This window comes from Phoca vitulina, unplaced genomic scaffold (genome assembly GCF_004348235.1).
Source record: "Phoca vitulina isolate PV1807 unplaced genomic scaffold, GSC_HSeal_1.0 scaffold119, whole genome shotgun sequence".
In the NCBI taxonomy this organism is placed as follows: domain Eukaryota; kingdom Metazoa; phylum Chordata; class Mammalia; order Carnivora; family Phocidae; genus Phoca; species Phoca vitulina.
The window spans coordinates 832,134-852,748 of record NW_022589822.1 but is presented as its reverse complement, the minus strand read 5'-3'; the positions used below and the strand labels follow the sequence as shown (position 1 = coordinate 852,748).

Here is a 20,615-nt window from a genome sequence, read left to right as displayed (position 1 = left end):
CAGGGATGTCCACTCTCACCATTGCTGTTCAACATAGTACTAGAAGTCCTAGCCTCAGCAATCAGACAACAAAAAGAATTAAAAGGCATCCGAATCGGCAAAGAAGAAGCATATGATCTTTAAAAAAGACTTCAGATTTCAAAAAATTATACATGTTTCATAGGACATATGTAAACTAAAATAAGAACCAAAACAGAAAAAGAATTGCTCACAATCCCATAATTTTAGATCCTTCTATATCCTTAATGTAAATAATCAATTGGGCCAATGGATGACTATTTTTGGAAAAGAATAAAACTACTTTCGGGCGCCTGGGTGGCTCCGTTGGTTAAGCGACTGCCTTCGGCTCAGGTCATGATCCTGGAGTCCCTGGATCGAGTCCCGCATCGGGCTCCCTGCTCGGCAGGGAGTCTGCTTCTCCCTCTGACCCTCCCCCCTCTCATGTGCTCTCTCTCATTCTCTCTCTCTCAAATAAATAAATAAAATCTTTAAAAAAAAAAAAGAATAAAACTACTTTCATTTTTAGCTCACACAATGCACCAAAATCACTTCTAGTCTACAGGAATTACTTAGGGATTAAAAGGTTAAATGTTAAGCAATTAAACTGTAAAATAAAGTTGAAGAAAGTATAAGTGATTTTTTTTTTTTTTTTTTTTTAAAGATTTTATTTATTTATTTACTTGAGAGAGAGAGAGAGAAACAGCATGAGAGTGGAGAGGGTCAGAGGGAGAAGCAGGCTCCCCGCTGAGCCGGGAGCCCGATGTGGGACTCGATCCCAGGACTCCGGGATCATGACCTGAGCCGAAGGCAGTCGCTTAACCAACTGAGCCACCCAGGCGCCCGAAAGTATAAGTGATTTTAAGAAAAAAAAATCTTTCTATAGGGAAGGATTTTTATAAACATAAAAGGTATGTGTCATAAAGGAAAGATTTATGGGTTACTACCAATAATTCAAACCTGTTTTATTTCAAAAAACCACTATAAATAAAATTAAAAGATGACAAACTTGGAAAAATATATAGCATATAAGGTAATATAAATTGATAAGTACCCCCTCAAAAGGTCAAATGTGCAAAGGACATTAACAGATAATTCATTAGAGAAAGTCTTAAAATGTTCATGTACATTGCACTTCTGGAATTTTGTCCTAGGAAAAGGGTTGTGAATGCAGCATTATCAAACTAGTGAAAACATAACAAACTATTTAAAAGTTGTTCAAAGTAAATGGCTAAGTATACCATAAATTCACGTAATAGACTATTATGCCATCATTAAAAAAAGATATTTAGAAAGTCTTTCTAATGACATAAGAAATATTTACAATATGATATTTAGTCAAAAAAGAAGAGGTAGAAGGGCGCCTGGGTGGCACAGTCGGTTAAGCCTCCGACAATTGGTTTTGGCTCAGGTTGTGATCTCGGGGTGGTGGGATTCAGCCTTGTATTGGGATTCTCCCTCCCTCTCCCTCTGCCCCTCCTACTCTTGCTCTTTCTTTCTCTCTAATATAAATAAATAAATCTTTAAAAAAAAGAAAAGGTAAAATTACACACTGTATAATTTTGAACACATAAAGAGAAGAATACATAGGACAAAGAGAACATACACCAAAATGGTAGTTATGGGATTATTTTTCAACTTCTTTATGTTCTATACTTTAAAATTCTTCAAAAGTAAGAATACATTATTTTTATAATCAGAAACAAAAATATATATGTAGGATTAATTTTCTTATAACTTTCAACTGTCCTCAACTCACCATGATATTGTCTTCAACTTCTGCTCTTATATATGGTCCCACGAGTCCCAAGTGTTCGTTTAGTTCTCCACGGTATAAGGGCTGAGTAAAGGATCCATCAGTAAATTCCTGGAAAACCACCTTCTTGAACTGAGGGACATCCATACCTTGAGCCCTGGGAAAAAAAAGCAGAGGAAAAGCAATATCTTCATGGACCAAAAACATCTCACATTCTTGCCCTCCCTGTATTTGAGACACTTGTCATAGAACTGATGATGAATTGGAGCAGAGAAGGAAGAAAGAAGAATTAAAGGTACTTCCAGGTTTCTGATTTGGGCAAGTGGATGGATGGTGATGCAACTCACTGAGAATAGGCAACCCTGGAGAAGTAGGTGGGGGTATACAGTTTTAAACACATGGGACAGCTATGTAAATTAAATTGGCAAATACAGAGGTTGAGAGCTCACAAAAGAGATCTAGATGAAGATCATCCATATTGAGACACTAATATTGAGACACTATCCAAATCATGTGAGTGGCTTATTAAAGCTGATAATCAATTTTGTTATGTCTTCATCTTTTTGGACAACTAAGCAACATTTTGCATAGTTAACCACCCCATCTTCCTGACATACTCTCTCTCCAGGCTTCACTAGGATGTAAGTTCCATGAAAGCAGGGATTTTGTCTGTTTTGTCCACTGCTGTATTCCCAGCAGCTGGAACAAGTGTCTGGCACATAGTAGGTGGTCAAAAAATATTTGTTGAATGTTAAATGTATGTAGGACTCATAAACATATTCTCAGTATAAGACAGCCCCAGGGTTCAATCCTTGGACTACTTTTCTTTACTTAAAAAAACACCTGGGGGCACCTGGCTGGCTCAGTCAGTAGAACCTGTGACTCTTGATCTCAGGGTTATAAGTTCAAGCCCCACGTTGGGTGTAGAGATGACATAAACAAACAAACAAATTTAAAAAAAGTTAGAAAATCTGTTAAGGGGTGCCTGGGTGCTCAGTTGATTAAGCATCTGCCTTCAGCTCAGGTCATGATCCCAGGGTCCTGGGATTGAGCCCCGCTTTGGGCTCCTTGCTCATGGGGAGTGTGTTTCTCCTTCTCCCTGACACTCCCCTAACCCAGGCGCCCCATAAATAAAATCTTTTTAAAAATCTGTTAAAATTGTGAACTAAAATTATACAATAAAGTACATAAAATATAAATGTTTTGGTATAAAAATGTAACCACCATCCAGATCAAGAAGAACATTACCAGCAACACGGAAGGCTCACTCTGTACTTCCTCCCCACTAAAGGTAACCCCCATTATGATGTTTATGATAATTATTTCTTTGCTTTTCTTCACAATTTTACTGCTATGTACACTTCCCTAAAGAATACAGTTTATTTTACCGCTACGTACACTTCCCTAAAGAATACAGTTTAGTTTTGCCTGTTTTTGATGTAAATAGAACCATATTGTATATTCTTTTGTTTCTGGCTTCTTTCACTCAGCATTATGGTTGTAAAATTCATCTACATAGTCGTGTGCAGCTACAGTTTGTATTCCATTGTGTGAATATACCAAAATTATGAACATTTGAGTCATTTCTAATTTTTGATGCTTAAACAGTCCTGTTCCTGCTATGAATCTTCTTTTTTCTCCCTGGCTATGAACCGTCTTATACACATCTTTTGGTGAATGTATATATGCATTTCTGTGGGGCACATATCTAGGAGTGGAATTGCTGAGTATACATATGTTCAGCTTTGGTAGCTACTACCATGCTGTTTTCCAAAGTGGCTGTGCCATTTTCCATTTTTGTCAGCAATGTATGAGAGTTCCATTCACTCCAAATCTTTACAGGCACTCGATACTGTTTTTACACTTTTGCCCATTCTAGTGGTTGCACAGCAGTGTCTCTGTGGTTTTATCTCACATTTCCCTGATTAATAATGAGGTTGAGCATCTTTTCTTGTGAGTACTAGCTATTTGAATTTCCTGTTTTTGGAATGCCTATCCAAGTTGATGTTATTGTTGTTTTTGCCAATTTTTCTATTGGGTAATCTTTTTTTCTTATTGAATCAAAGAAGTACTCTATACAGTCTTTTTTTAAAAAGGTTTTATTTATTTATTTGACAGAGAGAAATAAAGTAAGAGAGGGAACACAAGCAGGGGGAGTGGGAGAGGGAGAAGCAGGCTTCCCGCCGAGCAGGGAGCCCGATGCGGGGCTCGATCCCGGGACCCTGGGATCATGACCTGATCCGAAGGCAGACGCTTAACTGACTGAGCCATCCAGGCAACCCTCTATACAGTCTTGATATGAATCCTTGTTGGCCTTTTGTGCTGCAAATATCTCACATTCTGTGGATAATCTTTTCATTCTTTTTTTTATATTTTGATGAGCATAGTTCATAATTTTAATGTAGTGAAATTTATCAAAAAAATCCTTCATGGTTAGTGCTTTTTCTATGTCAATTCTCTCCCTACCCTGAGGCTATTAAGATAGTCTCTTATTTTTCTTTCTAAGAGATTTATAGTTTTATGCTTACATTTAGACTTACAGCCCAATGTGAGTGGGTTTTTTGTATGGTCTAAGTTAGGGATCCAATTTAATGTTCTTCCATATGGATATTAAAATGTCCCAGCACTTTTTAGCACCAGTCTATTGTGTCAAAGTCTCTCAGCTTTTGTTTTTCTAAAAACATCTTTATTTCAATTTCATTTTGAAATGTTTTCTCTGGGTTTAGAATTCTAGGTTAGCATTTTTCTTTCAGTATTTTTCATTTTAAAGATATCATTCTGTTATCTTCTAGTATTGTGCTGTCAAATGGGTAGCCACCAGCTATGTGTGACTATTTAAACTAATTAAATTTAATACAATTAAAATTCAATTCTTCAATCACACTAGCTACATTTCAAGTACTCCATGGCCACATATGATTAGTAGTTACCATATTAGTGAAGATCTACAACATATCCATCATCACAGAAAGTTCTATTGGACAGTGTTGTTTTAGTAGTTTGACTGAAAAGTTGGCTATCAGTCTTATTGTTCCTATGGACGCAATGTATATTTTTCCCTCTGGTTTTTAATATTTTCTCTTTATCCTTAGTTTTCTTAAGTTTGATTATTTGCCTACATGCAATTTTCTTTGTACTTAATATGCTTTGGGTATACTTAGCTTATTGAATCTGTGACTTGACATGGTTCATCAGTTTTGGAAAATTTTTAGACATTCAATTTTTTTCCTGTCCCATTTTCTACATGCTCTCCTCCAAGGACTCCAATTATATTTATGCTGTATCATTTGAGAGTGTTTCTCTCACCTGTCTCTTATACTCTATTCTGTTCTTTTCATTTTTTTCCTTCCTATGCTTCAGTTTGGATATATTTGCTTGACCCTAATCCTGTCTTTTGCAGTGTTTGCCTGAAATTATACTCATCCAATGAGTTTTTAATTTTAGATGTTGTATTTTCCAATATTTTAGAATGACAATTTGAGTTTTTGAAAATAGATTCCAATTTCCAACTGTAATTCTCCACCTTCTTATCAGTATGATGAGGGATAGAAGCAGAAAAATGTTCACCTTTAGCCCAGAAGGCTGACCTATAGCCTGCATAGTTCCAATAAAGATCAAATATGTGCTGGTTGCTACATTCTTAAATGGTCTCATGACTGCCTGTACATCTCTCCAATAGTTAATATTGAGCTGAATGATAAGCACCAGAGAAATGTGACAGTTTTACAAGTAGAAATTTGAAGAAGACATTTATGATCTAATACTCCCTGCACATCCCGCCCCCTTAAGCCTAAGCATATAACCACCAGCTTCATGTTATAGAAAATGCACCTTTTTACACTTAAAACATCTCAAGAATTATTTCTTGACCATTCGCTCGTGGCCCCACATCAAGTATTGTCCATCTTTCCACTATTTTCTTTAAAATATTAATTATCCCTGTTTCTCAGGCATGGCCCTCTTAGACTTTTGATTGAGAGCTTAGAAAGTCTTTGGTCCCTCAGCACTTAAGACATTTCAGCAAAGCCCACCAAGAAAGAAAACAACTAATGATCATCACTGCAACTAGGTGGTCCTCTCCCACTTAAATTTTAGTGCATCTAATTCTTATTGCTCCACAGCTCTCCAAAGATTTTTAAAATATGGATTTTTAAAGTTTATCTAGTTTTTATAGTTGTTGCAGCAGGAGTGTTAGCCTGCCATGACCTATTCTCTACCCAGAAGCAGAAGACCCACTACCTTTCTTTTGGCTAATATTTGCAAGGCATGCCATTTTCCATCCTTTTACTTTCAGCCTTTTATACTCATGTTTTAGATGTGTACCTTGGAAACAGCATCTAGTTGTATTTTGTTTTGTTTTAAAAAAGCCCAAATTGGAGTCATTTGTCCCCCGCCCCCAACAGCAAATCAAGGCTCACAGTCTCAACCAATCCCAGGAATGTGACCTTTTAACAGTCAGTCTGAGATTTCCAGATCAGCACTAGTGAGGTCATCTGCATGATAAAAATCCTACTGTTCCCTTCTCCCCAAATAGAAGAGATCCTGGGCTGAAATGACCCTTTTCTTGTGCTAATAACCTCCTTGCCCCACCCTCCTGCCTAGAAAAACCCGTTTTGTACCACTTCCATTTTGTACCACTCAGAGCATCTCTCTACTTGCTAGATAGGATGTTGCCTGATTCATAATCACTTAATAAGCTGATTTATTTGATTTAATATTGTTTTTTTAACAGATTTGGTGGCAGCAATGGGATCCAAAGTGAACCTCTGATGGCATTCAGAAGCAACAAGAAGCACAGGTGTGGCACCCCATGAACCCTTTTAAGTTCACTGTCTGTCTTGCTGTTTCCAAGGGTCATTGGTCAGTTCCTCAGTTGATTTCCGCTTTTTGTTTTCAAGCTCCCCATCTAATTAGCTTTCCAATCCAGGGTTAATGGGTCAGTCTAGACTGACAGGAGGCTCTAAGGAAGAGCCAGTCTTCAGCCCTTGGTCCAGTCCACAATTCCATGTTGGAATCCCTTCCCCATTTCCAGTCTGCAGTCTTTTGCTGGTTTAGTCCTTTCCTCAGTTCTAATCTGCTGTCTCTATTAATGGAGTCTCCTGGTTTAGTCCATGCTGGGAATTGCCGGAGGTGCACAAAGGCCTTCTAATGGCCAGTCTGCAGTAACATTTAAACTACAGTCTTCGGTTTTGTCCCTGGATTCCATGTTGGGAATTCCTGATGGTTTAGTTTGCAATTCCCCATTGGTTTGGAATTATTCCCCAGATTCCACATTGGGAACTGTTGGTGGCAGCTGCAATTCTCTATTTGTTTGGAATCAGTCTGCAGTCTCCATTCTTTTAGGCCTACTGGTTTAAGCCTGTCCCCAGTCCCTAGTTTGCTGGGTACTGCTGGTGTCCACGGTTCTGTTTCCATAGTTACTGTTGCATATGAGGTAAAGGCTGTCATAAAGAAAGTATCTCAGAAGCCAAAAGGCTTAGGTATTAGTTTGGCTCTGAGAAACTCAAAGGCCTAGCTAAACAAATGGGATCCTTTGTATCCAGAGAGTTGAGCAAGCCAGCTTGTTTTAAGTATAAGAACTATAGTACCAGAAGTTGCAGATACTTAGCAAGGTGGCAAAGCAAAGCCTACAACCCAGTTCTTTGGGGGAATTGGAGACAACTGTTTTTGCTTTGCAAATCTCTGCAGGGTCAAAGAAGTTCTAGAAGTTCAAAGTTCACTTTCCCTTTTTGCCAATCCTCCAAACCTCTGCTGATTCCTCTCAAAATGCTTGAAAAGATCAGGACACTGGAAACAGAATTATCCTGCACTTAATCTGTGCCTTTGGGTTGTAAATTTTCTTTTTTTAAAAGATTTTATTTATCTATTTATCAGAGAGAGAGAGCACAAGCAGGGGGAGCAGCAGAGGGAGATGGAGATGCAGGCTCCCCGCTGAGCAAGGAGCCCGAATCGATCCCAGGACTCTGGGATCATGACCTGAGCCAAGGCAGACACTTCACCAACTGAGCCACCCAGGCACCACTGTGATGTAAATTTTCTATTTCCATCTTATCTAGGACTTGAGAGCCGTCTTTTGACATGAAAACTTTAGGGAGGAGTATCTCATCAGAAGGAAGAAAAAGGGACAGAGGGAGGTTCTTGGAAATTAAGCCTAAATGTCCTCTCCATTAATATTAGCAAAAAGAAAAGTTGTAAGATCTTTGTGTTTCTGTGTGTCCATATATCTATATAAATGTAGATGTGACAAGTTTTTCTACATCTGGATAGTATTGCTAAAATTAATTTGTAAAAATGCTTTATTTAGTTGGTTTGAAGGCCAGCACTTATAAGGATTGGGCAATCTAAAATTTTTGAAAAGACAGAAACTAACCTAAATGTTTTTCAAGTTCACATGCTCTGGGATAATCTTCAGTCAAGTTGTTTCCATTAAAAAGTGTTGATTTTTAAAATAAATAGCTTAAAATTGTGACACACAAAATAACAAATGGCCCATAAAACGTTCTCTTCTTCCAAAGGATTTATGATGCATTATCATTAACCAGTCCTTTACTACTAAACTTATATGGCCAATCGAGATAGTTCTGAGATTGTTCTTCCACCACTGATTAAGACTGAGGTGGCAGATATTAGGGATTACATTCGTTTAACTTTTTGAGCAGACTTTGTGACCTTGTTAGCCACAGAAGTCTTTGAGACACCCACAGCAATGGTCTGTCTCATGTTATGAAGAGCAAAATGGCCCAGAGGAGGATATCCAAAGAAGCACCCAATACATATGGGCTTGACAGGAACTATATCAACAAATTTCAAGAATTTGGGGTCATCTTCCAGCTTCTTCCCAGAACAGTAATCAATCTTCTTCAGCTCAGCAAACTTGCAAGCAATGTGAGGTGTATGACAATCCAGCACACGTGCATAGCCAGCACTCATTTGGCCCAGATGGATCAGGGTAATCACCTGAGCTGAGAAGCCAGCTACTTCCATTGGTGGGTCATTTTTGCTGTCACCAGCCATATTACTACAACAAACACCTTTGATAGATACATTCTTTTTTTTAAGATTTTATTTTTAAGTAATCTCTATGTGCAACGTTGGGCTCGAACCCACAACCCCAAGATCAAGAGCCGCCTGCTCCACTGACTGAGCCAGCCAGGCAACCCTGACAGATACGTTCTTGATATCAAAGCCCATACTGTTTCAGGAAAAGCTTAACTCAAAGCTTCATGGTGCATTTTGACAGACTTGACTTCAGTTGTAACACTGACTGGAGCAAAGGTGACTACCATGCCAGGTTTGAGAACACACCTCCACTCAGCTCACAAGGAGAGTACTAATACCACCAATTTTGTAGACATACTAAAGGGGCAGACAAAGGGGCTTGTCAGTTGGATGATCTGCTGACAGGAAGCAATCCAGAGTTTCAAGCAGCATGGTTCCACTGGCATAGCTATCTTTTTAAAAATTTAATTAATTTTTATTATTAACATACAATGTATTATTTGTTTCAAGGGTACAGGTCTGTGATTCATCAGTCTTACATAGCTATTTTTTTTTTTTAAGATTTTATTTTTATTTATTTGACAGAGAGAGACACAGTGAGAGAGGGAACACAAGCAGAGGGAGTGAGGGAGGGAGAGGCAGGCTTCCGGCTAAGCAGGGAGCTCGATGCGGGGCTGGATCCCAGGACTCTGGGATCATGACCTGAGCGAAGGCAGACGCTTAACGACTGAGCCACCCAGGCGCCCTATCTTTGTGGGTGATGTTTCATTTCTTGAATCAAGGCATGTTAGCACTTGGCTCCAGCATTTTGTCATCACTCTAGCCAGAAATTGGCACAAATGCTACTGTGTTGGGGTTGTAGCCAAATTTCTTAATATAGGTGCTGACTTCCTTAACATTTTCCTTATATCTCTTCTGGCTGTAGGGTGGCTCAATGGAATCCATTTTGTAAACAACAATTAGTTGTTTCACACCCAGTATGTAAGCCAGAAGGCCATGCTTATGGGTCTGCCCATTCTTGGAGATATCTGCTTCAAGTTCATCAACATAAGCAGCAACAATTAGGAAGCACTGTCAGCCTAAGATGTGCCTGTCCTCATGTTATTGATGAAGTCTCTGTGTTTTGGGACATCAATGATAGTCACATAATACTTGCTAGTCTCCAGCTTCCAAGGGGAGATACCAAAAATGACCACACTCACTTTTGGCCTTCTGTTTGTCTGAGACCCAGGCATACTTGAAGGAGCTCTTTTCCATCTCAGCAGTCTCCTTCTCAAATTTTCAATGGTTCTTCTGTTGATCCCACCACATTTGTAGATCAGATGGCCAGGAGTGGTGGATTTGACCAAATTTACGTGTCCAAGGATGACAGTGTTGATATGAGTTTTTCCTTTCCAATTTAGGGGTGGTTTTCCTTTCTAAAATAGGGGTGGTTTTCATGACACCTGTGTTTAGGTGGCAAACCCATTGCGAAAAAAGCAATTATATCTTAGAGCTCATAAAACATTTTACCACAGTTTATACAAACAATATTTATATTTACCCATATATTTACCCTTTCTTTTTTAGTCCTTCTTGCCTTTCACCTCTTTCATTCAGTATCACTTTCCTATTGTCTCAAGTACATCATTAGAATATTTTTAGTGGGTTTTTGCTAGGGTGAGATTTCTCTGTTTCTATTTGTTGGAAAATGTTCTATTTTGCCTTGATTTTTGAATCATATTTTTGATGGGCAGTTATTGTATTTCAATGCCTTCTAGATATCATTCCCCTGTTTTCTATGTTTAATTAGCACTATTGAAAAGTCATCTTTCTGTATCTTGTTTGAATGTATGCTGTATTTTTTCTTTGGCTGCTTTTAAGACTTTTGGGTTTTCTGAAGTTTCACTCTGATGAAAAATGCCTAGGTGTTGATTTTTTTAATTCATCCTGTTTGGGATTTGTTGAGCTTCCTGAATCTGTGCATTGATGACTTTTTTTAATTTTGGAAAATATTCAGTCCTTACCTCTTCAAATATAGCTTCTCCTTTAATCACTCTTTCCTTTCCTTCTGAGATTTCAATTAAAAATAAGTAAATAAAAAAATAAGTAAATCCTTCACACTCTATCCTTTAAGTCTCCTCTGGTTATCTGTTGCTGTATCACAAACTACTTCAAAACTTTAATGGCTTAAAACAGCAACCATTGTATTATACTTGTCAATTCTGTTAAGTCCGAATTCTAGCAGTGCTTGGCTAGGTCATAGTTTTGCTCCTCCTGGTGTCAAATGTAGTGATTCAGTGGTATTCAGCTGGCATCTGGGTTTATCTGGAGGGTCCAAAATGACTTCACTCACGTGCCTGGTGCCTTGGTGGAGAATGGAAAGCTAGACTCTCTGGGACTCTTGACCAGAAGGCCTACATGTGACATCACCAGCATGACAGCACCAGGGTAATCAGATTTCTTACATAGCGGCTGGGCTTCTTCCAGAGAGGGCATCTCAGGAGAACTAGATGTAAGCTACACAGTATTTTCTGAACCAGCATCACTTCCACCACATCTATAGGTCACAAATTTCTGTTATATTGGTCACAAATGAGTCCTAATGCCAGGCCAGATCAAGAGGAGGGGGACTACATCTTACCTCTTGAATTGGAGAATGGCAAGGTCATACTGTACAAGAGCATATAGGACAGAACATATTGGCACATCCATTTTTGGAAAATACAGTTGGCCATAGTCTTTTATTATCTCTTTTGTATTTTCCATTTGAAAAATCTCTGCATGCTGCATTCCATACTATTTCATTTTACTTACCTACTAGTTCACCAATTCTTTCTACATGATGCATAAGTGTTTTAATAACTGTATACAATTCCTAGATCTTAAGTCTCTGAGTTTGTTTTGGCTCTCTATTGTTTCTGTGGCTTCTTATTTATTTTTTTCGTTTTGTTTTGTACCCTTTATCTTTGTGTTCTGGACATTGTATCTGAAATATTTGTGAAAATAAGTTGAGGCCTAGGATGTTGAGAGGTTTTATGTTTTCTTCTGCCAGATGTCTGCAGGCATTAAGAATAGAAATTTGCACGTCAATGAAGTGAGTTAACTGGTTTACTGTTACCTTGAGGATATAGACCTTTGGGGACCCAGCTTAAAGTGGGCATTGCTTACATCTACTTTTACTCTCTTGATAATACCAACAAGTCTTATCTGAATGCTGTCAATATGCTTATAACTCCCAAATTTATTCATCTTTAGCATGGACCTCTTCCTTGGACTCCAGACTCATATATCCAACTGCCTACTCAACATCTCCACTGGAGGTCTAGTGGGCATCTCAAACGAAGTATGTTCAAAACAGACCCTTGAGTGTTTCCTCAAATAAATCTGTTCTATCTCAAGCCTTCCACATCTCATTAAATGTCACCATCATCCACCTAGTTGCTTAAGAAAAAAACTAAAAATCTTCTTTGAGTCCTTTCTCCCTATTCCCCCCATATTGAATCTAACAGCAAATCCTGTCTGCTTATCCTCAAATTATGCTCAACATCTTTCTGTTTCTTTTGATTTTTACCACCACTCTTTTGGTCTAAATAATCTGTCTTCTTTTACCTGGATGATTATAATCGCCTCTTAACTGGTCTCCCTGCCTCTCTATTCTTGCCCATGGAACTTGTGTTACTGTTTACTTGGTACTCTCTGGAGTTCAGACATACATAAAAAGACCTGCTCTTGCCTCCCTACATCCATCATTTACTAATTTATTCAACAGATATTTGAGTATCTATCACATGCCAGGCACTGTTTAAGGTTCTGGGGATATACCATTGAACAACACCTTCAAAATTTGTGTTCTCAATGAACTTACTTTCTAGTTGGGGAACATAGACAATAGACAAGTAAATGTATACTATTTCAGGTGCTAGTAAGTTCACTGAAAAAGTGTGGCAGGAGCTGTATGTATATACAGTGTTCAGGGAAAGCCTGATAAAATGAAACTTAAGCAGCAACCTGGAGGAAGTGAAAGAATGAATAGCAGGATATCAGAGGACGAGACACAAAGTGCAAAGGCCTATAGAAAGGTATACATTTTTTGCATTTGAGGAAGAACAATGAAGCCAGTGTGGCTGGAACAGAGTGAGCAAGAAACAATGGTAGAAGAGATCAGAGAGGTTTCAGAGGGTCAAATCTCAGAAACTTGAAGGCCATGATGAGGGCTTTGGAATTTACTAAGGGTGAGAAGGAAATCCACTGGGAGGTTTGGAGCAGAGAACAATAATCAGAATCACAATTTGAAAATTTGCTTTAGCTGCTGTGTTTGGAAAAGGGCCACGCTGGAAGCTGCAAGTCTAGTTAAGAGGCTATTACAATAATTTGGGTGAGAGTTGAGGATGATTTAGACCAGAATGGTAGCCACTGAGATGGAGAGAAGTAGCTGGATTCTTTTCCACCTATTCTTTCTTTAAACCACTCCAAAAAGTCTTTTATCTCTATTATTCCATAAAAACTACATTTTCAAGGCCACTGTTGGTCTTTACATTACTAATTCTCAGTCCTCATCTTAGTTGAACTCTCAGTAGTATATGATAGTTGATTACTCCATCCTTGATGTGTGTTCTCACCTGGTCTCTCTGACACCAATTTTCCTTCATTTTTCTACTAACCTCATGCCAATCTTTCTCTTTCAACTTCGCTGGTTCTTCATTTCCCTGACCTTTAAATGTTAGACTGCTCTGGTTATTAGTTCTTTGAACTCTCCTCTTTTCTGTTTACATTCATTCTCATGATGGTCTATTCTTATGCAGATAAAATCCAATTGTATATCTCCATCTCAGATATCTTCTTTGAACTTGAGATTCACATATAAACTCCCTACCTTACCATGTACAAAAGTAGTCTCTTAATTTCTGCCCCTTCCCAAAACCTGCTGTTTGTCCAGCCTTTTCCTTGGCAGTCAATGACCATTCCTTCTTTTTAGTTACTCTAAACACTGAAGTTATTCCTAACTCATCTTTTTCTCTCACAACCACATCTAATCCATCAAGGAATCCAATTGGCTTTAATTTCAAAAAACAACCAGAATTTGATTATGAACTGAGTATTGGATAAGATGAAAATGCACTGTAATGGAAAGCTGGAGATGGTTGACTAGGAAACTGGAGAGGTTGGCCTTAGGTGCATAGTCTATTTATTGTCATACGCATGAAGACAGTATATGGTTACAGATGTCAATAAATGTGTTGGGAGTCTGGAGGTTCACTGCACAAGCATTAGCTATGAATGAGAAGGGCTGTTGGAGAATGGGTAAAAGGGGTTGGAGATTTAAGGAAAAAGTAGAAAATGTAAGAAAGGGGTCCAGGACAGTGGGAAAGTCAGTAGACTAGGGAAATATTCTATAGTTGCTATGCAGCAATAAGGGACCATTTGAGGTAGAGAGCAAGGTCAGACAGTGACAATGAGCAATGAAGACGGCACCTAACCTTCCTCTAGGACCTCTATGATCTGACCACTACTCATCTTTACTACCTTGTCTCCCATAAACCCCTCCCCCCAGTTTTTGCTGTACTCCAGTCATACTGGTCCTTTTTTGTTCCTCAGATTTGTTCCATTCACAGGGCCTTTGTATTTTCTATTCCCTCTGCTTGGAAACATCTCCCAGAGCTCCATCAGCTGTCCTCTTATCATCATTTAGGTCTCAATTCCACAAAGAGGATTTCTCTGACCACCACAGCTAAAGTAACACCTCCAGTCACTCTGTATCATATTATTTGATTCTGTCTTTTGAATAGCACCATCAAGATTTCCCTATTTATTTTTCTACTAATTATCTCTTGCTCTCCCCAAATGAATGTAAACTTCTTCTTTACTGTACCCCAGTGTCTACAAATGTGTCTGGCATAAAGTAGGTGCTCAATAAAAATTATTTGTTGACTGACTGACTCTCCTTAAGTTTATTTTATTTAAAAGATTTTATTTATTTGTCAGACAGAGAGAGAACACAAGCAGGGGGAGTGGCAGGCAGAGGGAGAGGGAGAAGCAGACTCCCCTGCTGAGGAAGGAGCCCGATGCAGGGTTCGATCCCAGGACCCTGGGATCATGACCTGAGCTGAAGGCAGATGCTTAACTGACTGAGCCACCTAAGCGTCTGTCTCCTTGTCTTCCAAATTTCTCTGCGCTTTCTCTTCCTTGCCCAACCTCCCTCTGCTCCCCTAACAATCACATCCTCCCACTTTGCTACCTGGATCCCCAGTACCATGGAAAACAACTTTCTCTGCATCCTCAACCTCTTCACCACACACTTCACTTCTTCCTCCTGCCTCTCTCAGAACCTTTTCACAAGACTAAGACTACTCCTGCAGCTCATAAGGTTGACTTCCTTCCTGCTTCCCATTGATGCTTCTTGACCCTGATTCCTGTGCCCTTTTGTAAGCCCCCTTTCTCCTCCATCTCACTAGAGTAAGAGTTTCATGCCTTCTGGATTTATCATTCTCTTTCATTGTTGGTGTCATCATCTAACCTCCTATTTACTCCGTAGCTTCATCTAGACTTTGCTACCTGGATCTCAGGGTTCTTCCTTCCTTTATAAGCAATCTTTGGAGTCTCATTCCTGCAGATAAGCTGTGCCTTTTCTATTCTTTCAGCACCTGGTAAAGTCAAATGTTGCACTAGCAGGACAGAGGAATAATCAATGCACCCATACCTGTTTCTTACTCACCCATAATCCCAGAGACGCTCCACTGCAGCAATGAAATAGTGTCGTGTTCTCTTTTGAAAGCTGCGAAGGCCCTGATTTTCATCTTCACCATAGATGTCAAAATCTTCTCTCTTCATTTCAATTGAGAAGGTGTCATCATACTCAAATTTGTCTTCCTCTGGCTGAAGAGTACTAAGGGTTATTTCCCTTTGATGGCGTTTTGAGACTGGTGGGTTTTGAGAGCACAACCTTCTAGTCCCTCCTTGCTTTGCCCAGGTGGCTTCTCTTTGGGGCTTATCTTGTCCTTCATTTATTGCTGCTATTGAATGATTATTTTCACAAGGGCCCAGGGGCAAAATGGTGTCCTTTCTCTTAAAAGCTGTGTTTTTCTGTGACTTCTTTTGGGATTTCCACTCTTCTCTTGGTATCTGGGTAGCAGAGTGGTTATCCCAAGCAAGGGGACCCAGCAGCTTGGAGGGAATCTTCTCAGAGCTTTCTGTTGCCCATTTCAGAAAGGGCACTTTTCCAGGTCTATTTGTTTTATTCAATTTAACAGGTCCCTGTGTTTTCTGAAGAAAGATCTTTTCCATGAGATCCAGGTGGCCAGGAGAATCATTGCTAGTTTTTGTAGGTAAAGAGTCTTGATGAACATGAACTTTAGGCAGTAATTCAACTTTGCCAGATGTTTTAGACAAGCCTGGTTTCAAGGGAAGAGTGGTTTCAAGTTTCTTGTACGGGGGTTGGTTTGTGGCACTTTTCCCCATGGAGCTGAACTTTCCTTGACCTCCAATCATTTCTAAGGGTAGGAAGGCTAAAGAAAGGTTATTTCTTTTGGCTTCTTGTAAGAAATGACTCCTTTCTTGGACCCTAGAACTCCTCTCCCTAAAGGTATAATTACAGGCTGATGCTGGAAGATGAGAGGAGTTGTCTTGGAATGGGATCTTGGTCAGATCTGTATGTCTAATTGATGGAAATGCTGATACTTTTGCAATAGGTAATGCAGAATCATTCATTTGAATAAGGCCATGAATCCTCATAGAACAATCTGATAGGAGGGACTGAGTAATGGCTCTTTTTTCTTTCTCATTGTACTCTATCTTTGTGAGGGTGCCCTGGGTCAAATGGTTCATGTTTTTGGACCACTGGGTTAAGGTGTCATTCAAAATTACCCACCTTTCAAATTTTATTTCTCCTAGTGAGAGTCTGGGTTCTTTCAAAGCCCGCTTACCACGTTGAGCGATAAGATGCTGACTTGGATTAGGAGACATCCTTGTAGTGCTTGGAAATCTCTCTACCATTTGCTTTGTTTGATTTCCCAGGCCTCCCAAGTTTGCTTCTTCCCTTATTTTTGAGAAGTTGGCCATGTGAATCCCTTCTCTATGTGCTGAATCATTTAATGACCTGGTGTCTTGAAGTACTGGAGTATATGGCTGCTCATCTAAACCTTCTACATTTTGCTTAGTGCTTAGTAAGAAAAGGTTCTTCAGGAAATTCTTAGTGCCAATCACTGTATGTACCTGAGGCAAAACCATATTCTCTTGGGTTAATTTTTCCTTTCTTTCTATCTCTTCCTGAGACTTTTTTTCTTGATTGTATGTATCATTTTCTTGGACATTAGCCAAATTAGTAAAAAATATGCTCTTGCTCTTTGGAAAAATCATCTCTTTGAGTCCTGTGTCCTTTGTAAATTCATCCTCTCCTATTACCACCTTCTCCTCTGACAAAAAATTCTTACCTTTCACAGATTTTTCTGATCCTAAAGATGTTAATTGTTTTGGACTGGGCCTTTGCTCAGAGCTTAGGGAGTTCTTGCCATGGGTCCTTTTTAACCAATTTGCTGAATCTGGCAAGAACGGTATCTTGAAGAATGATAGATCTGGATTTTCTGTACCTAGTGGCACAGGGCCTTCTTTTCTTTGGTGGGCCATTTCCACATTTTTTGATGAAGTGGTTTTATTTGACACATGATTTAGCCCCAAAGCTGTAATATTTCTGTCCATAAATGTTCCATTATGAATCAAAGAAGTCACTTCTTGTAACTCAGTATTACTTTCTAATATAGTATCTCGCCAGACTGATGTACTGTTCTCAATAAATAATGTTGGGACATCAACATGAGTCTTTCTATTAATTGTTGAGTTAATTGATGTCTTGTTTGTCTTTACCAAAGAGATATTAACTTTGAATAAAGCATTATCTTTGATTAATGAAGCAGGTCCACTAACTCTTTCTTCTTTAAATAACCTATTACTCTCCATTGATAATACATTTTCTCCCAGTGAACTTTCTTGACTATTCATTAAAGCTGCTTCTAACAACTTGGAATCATTATCTCCTTCACTCAAGCCCAAAGGTACACCAGACTGAATAAGGTGAGATGAATTTTTGCCAAACACAATGGTACCTAAATGACTATTAAAGTGAACTGACATATTTGGGGGTTCTAAGGAATCTGTCTTTTCAGGACTTGCTGCCAACTTGTCTGATGGAATTGTTGGTGAAGTCATTAGACTGTCTGATGAACTAGAAATCTTTAAATCAGGTTTATTCAACTCTACTGTTACAGTTGTCCCCAAATTCTCATTTAATCTTAATTGCAGTTCTGGCTTAGGAGTAAATACTCTGCCCCCACTGTGATGGAGCTCTGGTCTGAGACTTGCCACTTCAGATGGGGCCTTGTTTCCTTCTATTGCTCCAAGTAAATGACCATCAGCTTCATGTGTGGCTTCTTGGAGATCAGATAAGAATAATCCATGTGGAGTAGGATTCTGTCCCAGCAGCATCAACAAATCACTAGAGGAGACACTCTGTGCTTTAAGCAGCGGTGTTCTTTCTGCAGACTGAGGGTCAATCTTCTCTATGTCATTTTCTGGAGTTGTGGTGGCTTTGAATTGCTTTTGCTTGGTGCTAGGGTGCCTTGAATTCTGGGAGAAGCTTCTGGGTGCAATGACATTGTTTTCATTCAGCAGGGAAATTGGAACATCTTCATATGTGTCCTCATAATAATCACCAATGTTCCTGTTACAACTAGAAACCTTCAGTAAGGCTGTCATGCCTTTGTTCCGAAAGTCTGAGTTGTGGCACCCCAGAACCCACAGACCTGGAGATGAGGAAGAATAAGACTCTGGTTACTTACAACCCAGGTCCCAAGCAAGTTCTGTATTAGTGGTTCTCTTCTATTCCCAGATAATGAAAAAATACTAGTCAGTATCATTTTATTACAGGTCATCAGGTTAAATCCCTGGCACATAAACAGTCCAACAATGGTAGTGAAAGTGGTTTTTGCATTGCTGCTATTGGGTATATCTGTCTGTAATTACAAGAAAGGCCTTTGATTAAAAATGGATATTGGGATAAAAATGGAGAAATGTAATTAACATACACATTAGTAGAGAGTCTTTTTTTAAAATAGATTTTATTTATTTATTTGAGAGAGAGAGAGAGAGTGCAAGCATGAGCTGGGGGGGAGGGGCAGAGGGAGAGGGAGAGGCAGACTACCCACAAGCAGGGAGCCTGATGCGGAGCTCAATCCCAGGACCCTGAGACCATGACCTGAGCCGAAGGCAGATGTTGAATTGACTGAGCTACCCAGGTGCCCCCAATAGTGGAGTTTTAATAGTCACACAGAAATCTTTTTTTAAAAAGATTTATTTTTTTTATTTTAGAGAAAGTGCGCATGTGAGCTGGGGGAGGAGCACAGGGGGAGGGAGAAGGAAGGGGAAAGAATCTCAAGGAGACTTAGTGCTGAGTGCAGGGCCCGACATGGGGCTCGATCTTACCACCCTGAGATCATGACCTGAGCTGAAACCAAGAGTAGGATGCTTAACTGATTGAGCCACCCAGACTCCCCCACACAGAACTCTTTGATGATGATAATGACTTAATTCATGAAATTTTATGTAGGCTAGCTATTATTGCTATATAACATAATGGCACAGGTTCTCAGAGTCGGATTGCCTGGGTTTAAATTCTAGCTCTACCATTTACCAGCTGTGGCTTTGAGCAAGTCAACTGAGCTCTCTGAGCTCCAGTTTTCTAATTTATAAATGAGGCTAATAGTATCTATCCTATCATATAAAGTATTCAAATCATATAACACAATGACTAGCTTCCACTGTCATCAATTTGCAGGATAAGTAAGCACAAGGGAGTAGGACTTAGGTTTAGGATACACATAATATAAAATTCCACTACAGGGCTAGCAATATTAATTTCTACTATGAACAGGATTATTCAAGTGAAGGAATTTCATAGTGGTAAAGTAGATACATAAACATAAGTTAAAAAAAATACACATTTACCAAGCAACCCATCAGGTACCTTAACAGTCTCATCATCTTGCATGACATTTGCAAGCAAAATCTTAACTGAATCCAGCTTTCCCTCAAAGGGAAAACTTTCCCCCAAGAATATTTCCATAGAGACCTATAAGATAATGGGATGCCCATGGAAAAGGTTTTTATGGTCAAATGCATTTCAGAATTAATGCACATTGCACTCTGTGTGCAGCCAGATAATCAAATGCGAAATGAGAATACATTTTCTATCATACAAAGATTTAGAAAATCTACTTCTAAGGGCGCCTGGGTGGCTCAGTTGGTTAAGCGACTGCCTTCGGCTCAGGTCATGATCCTGGAGTCCCTGGATCGAGTCCCACATCGGGCTCCCTGCTCGGCGGGGGGTCTGCTTCTCCCTCTGACCCTCCCCCCTCTCATGTGCTCTCTCTCTCTCATTCTCTCTGTCTCAAATAAATAAATAAAATCTTTAAAAAAAAAAAAAAAAAAAGAAAATCTACTTCTAAAGCAACCAATCTCAGGAAGTGATGAAAGTGTGTTTTCAAAACAAAGGAGTATATTGTATATTTAAAAAAATAGGATGACATCCAGGAAAGAGGCACCTATACTGAAGAAGGATGAAGAAAAGTCCCAAGTTAATAACTGATACTCAGTCAATTCTAGAAAGAACCAGCCCAGACTGGATGAGGATGCATGGGTCCAGGAGATCAGTCTCTAAGTAAAAAGAATACATTGTATGATAAAACTCTTGAAAAAAAAAAAAAAGAGAATAACTAAAGGGGAAACATTATAATAAGAACAGTAAAACAATTAGAAGTTTCAATTAAACAAGTTATAAAAATAAGAAATGAAATCCTATTTGATTCCATAGTGAACATATGTTTGTGGATTGGGA

At 39.1% G+C, this 20,615-nt stretch overlaps 2 protein-coding genes across 9 annotated transcripts in view; one reads left to right on the top strand and one right to left on the bottom strand.

The window, feature by feature from the left end:
• F8 (coagulation factor VIII) overlaps nt 1-20,615 on the bottom strand; it is a 126,682-nt gene that overhangs the window by 37,053 nt on the left and 69,014 nt on the right. For all 4 annotated transcript variants that reach the window (XM_032398724.1, XM_032398722.1, XM_032398721.1 and 1 more), the window contains 2 exons: nt 15,447-18,525; nt 1,757-1,910 (listed from right to left, as the gene is read on the bottom strand). In XM_032398724.1, the coding sequence (XP_032254615.1) occupies nt 1,757-1,910; nt 15,447-18,525 (3,233 nt within the window). The remainder of the gene's footprint in view (nt 1-1,756; nt 1,911-15,446; nt 18,526-20,615) is intronic.
• F8A1 (coagulation factor VIII associated 1) overlaps nt 1-20,615 on the top strand; it is a 92,472-nt gene that overhangs the window by 19,018 nt on the left and 52,839 nt on the right. For 2 of the 5 annotated variants that reach the window (XM_032398731.1, XM_032398730.1), the window contains exon 4: nt 6,486-6,551. The gene's annotated coding sequence lies outside the window, so the exon portion shown is untranslated. The other 3 variants (XM_032398727.1, XM_032398728.1, XM_032398729.1) reach the window with 2 other exon arrangements.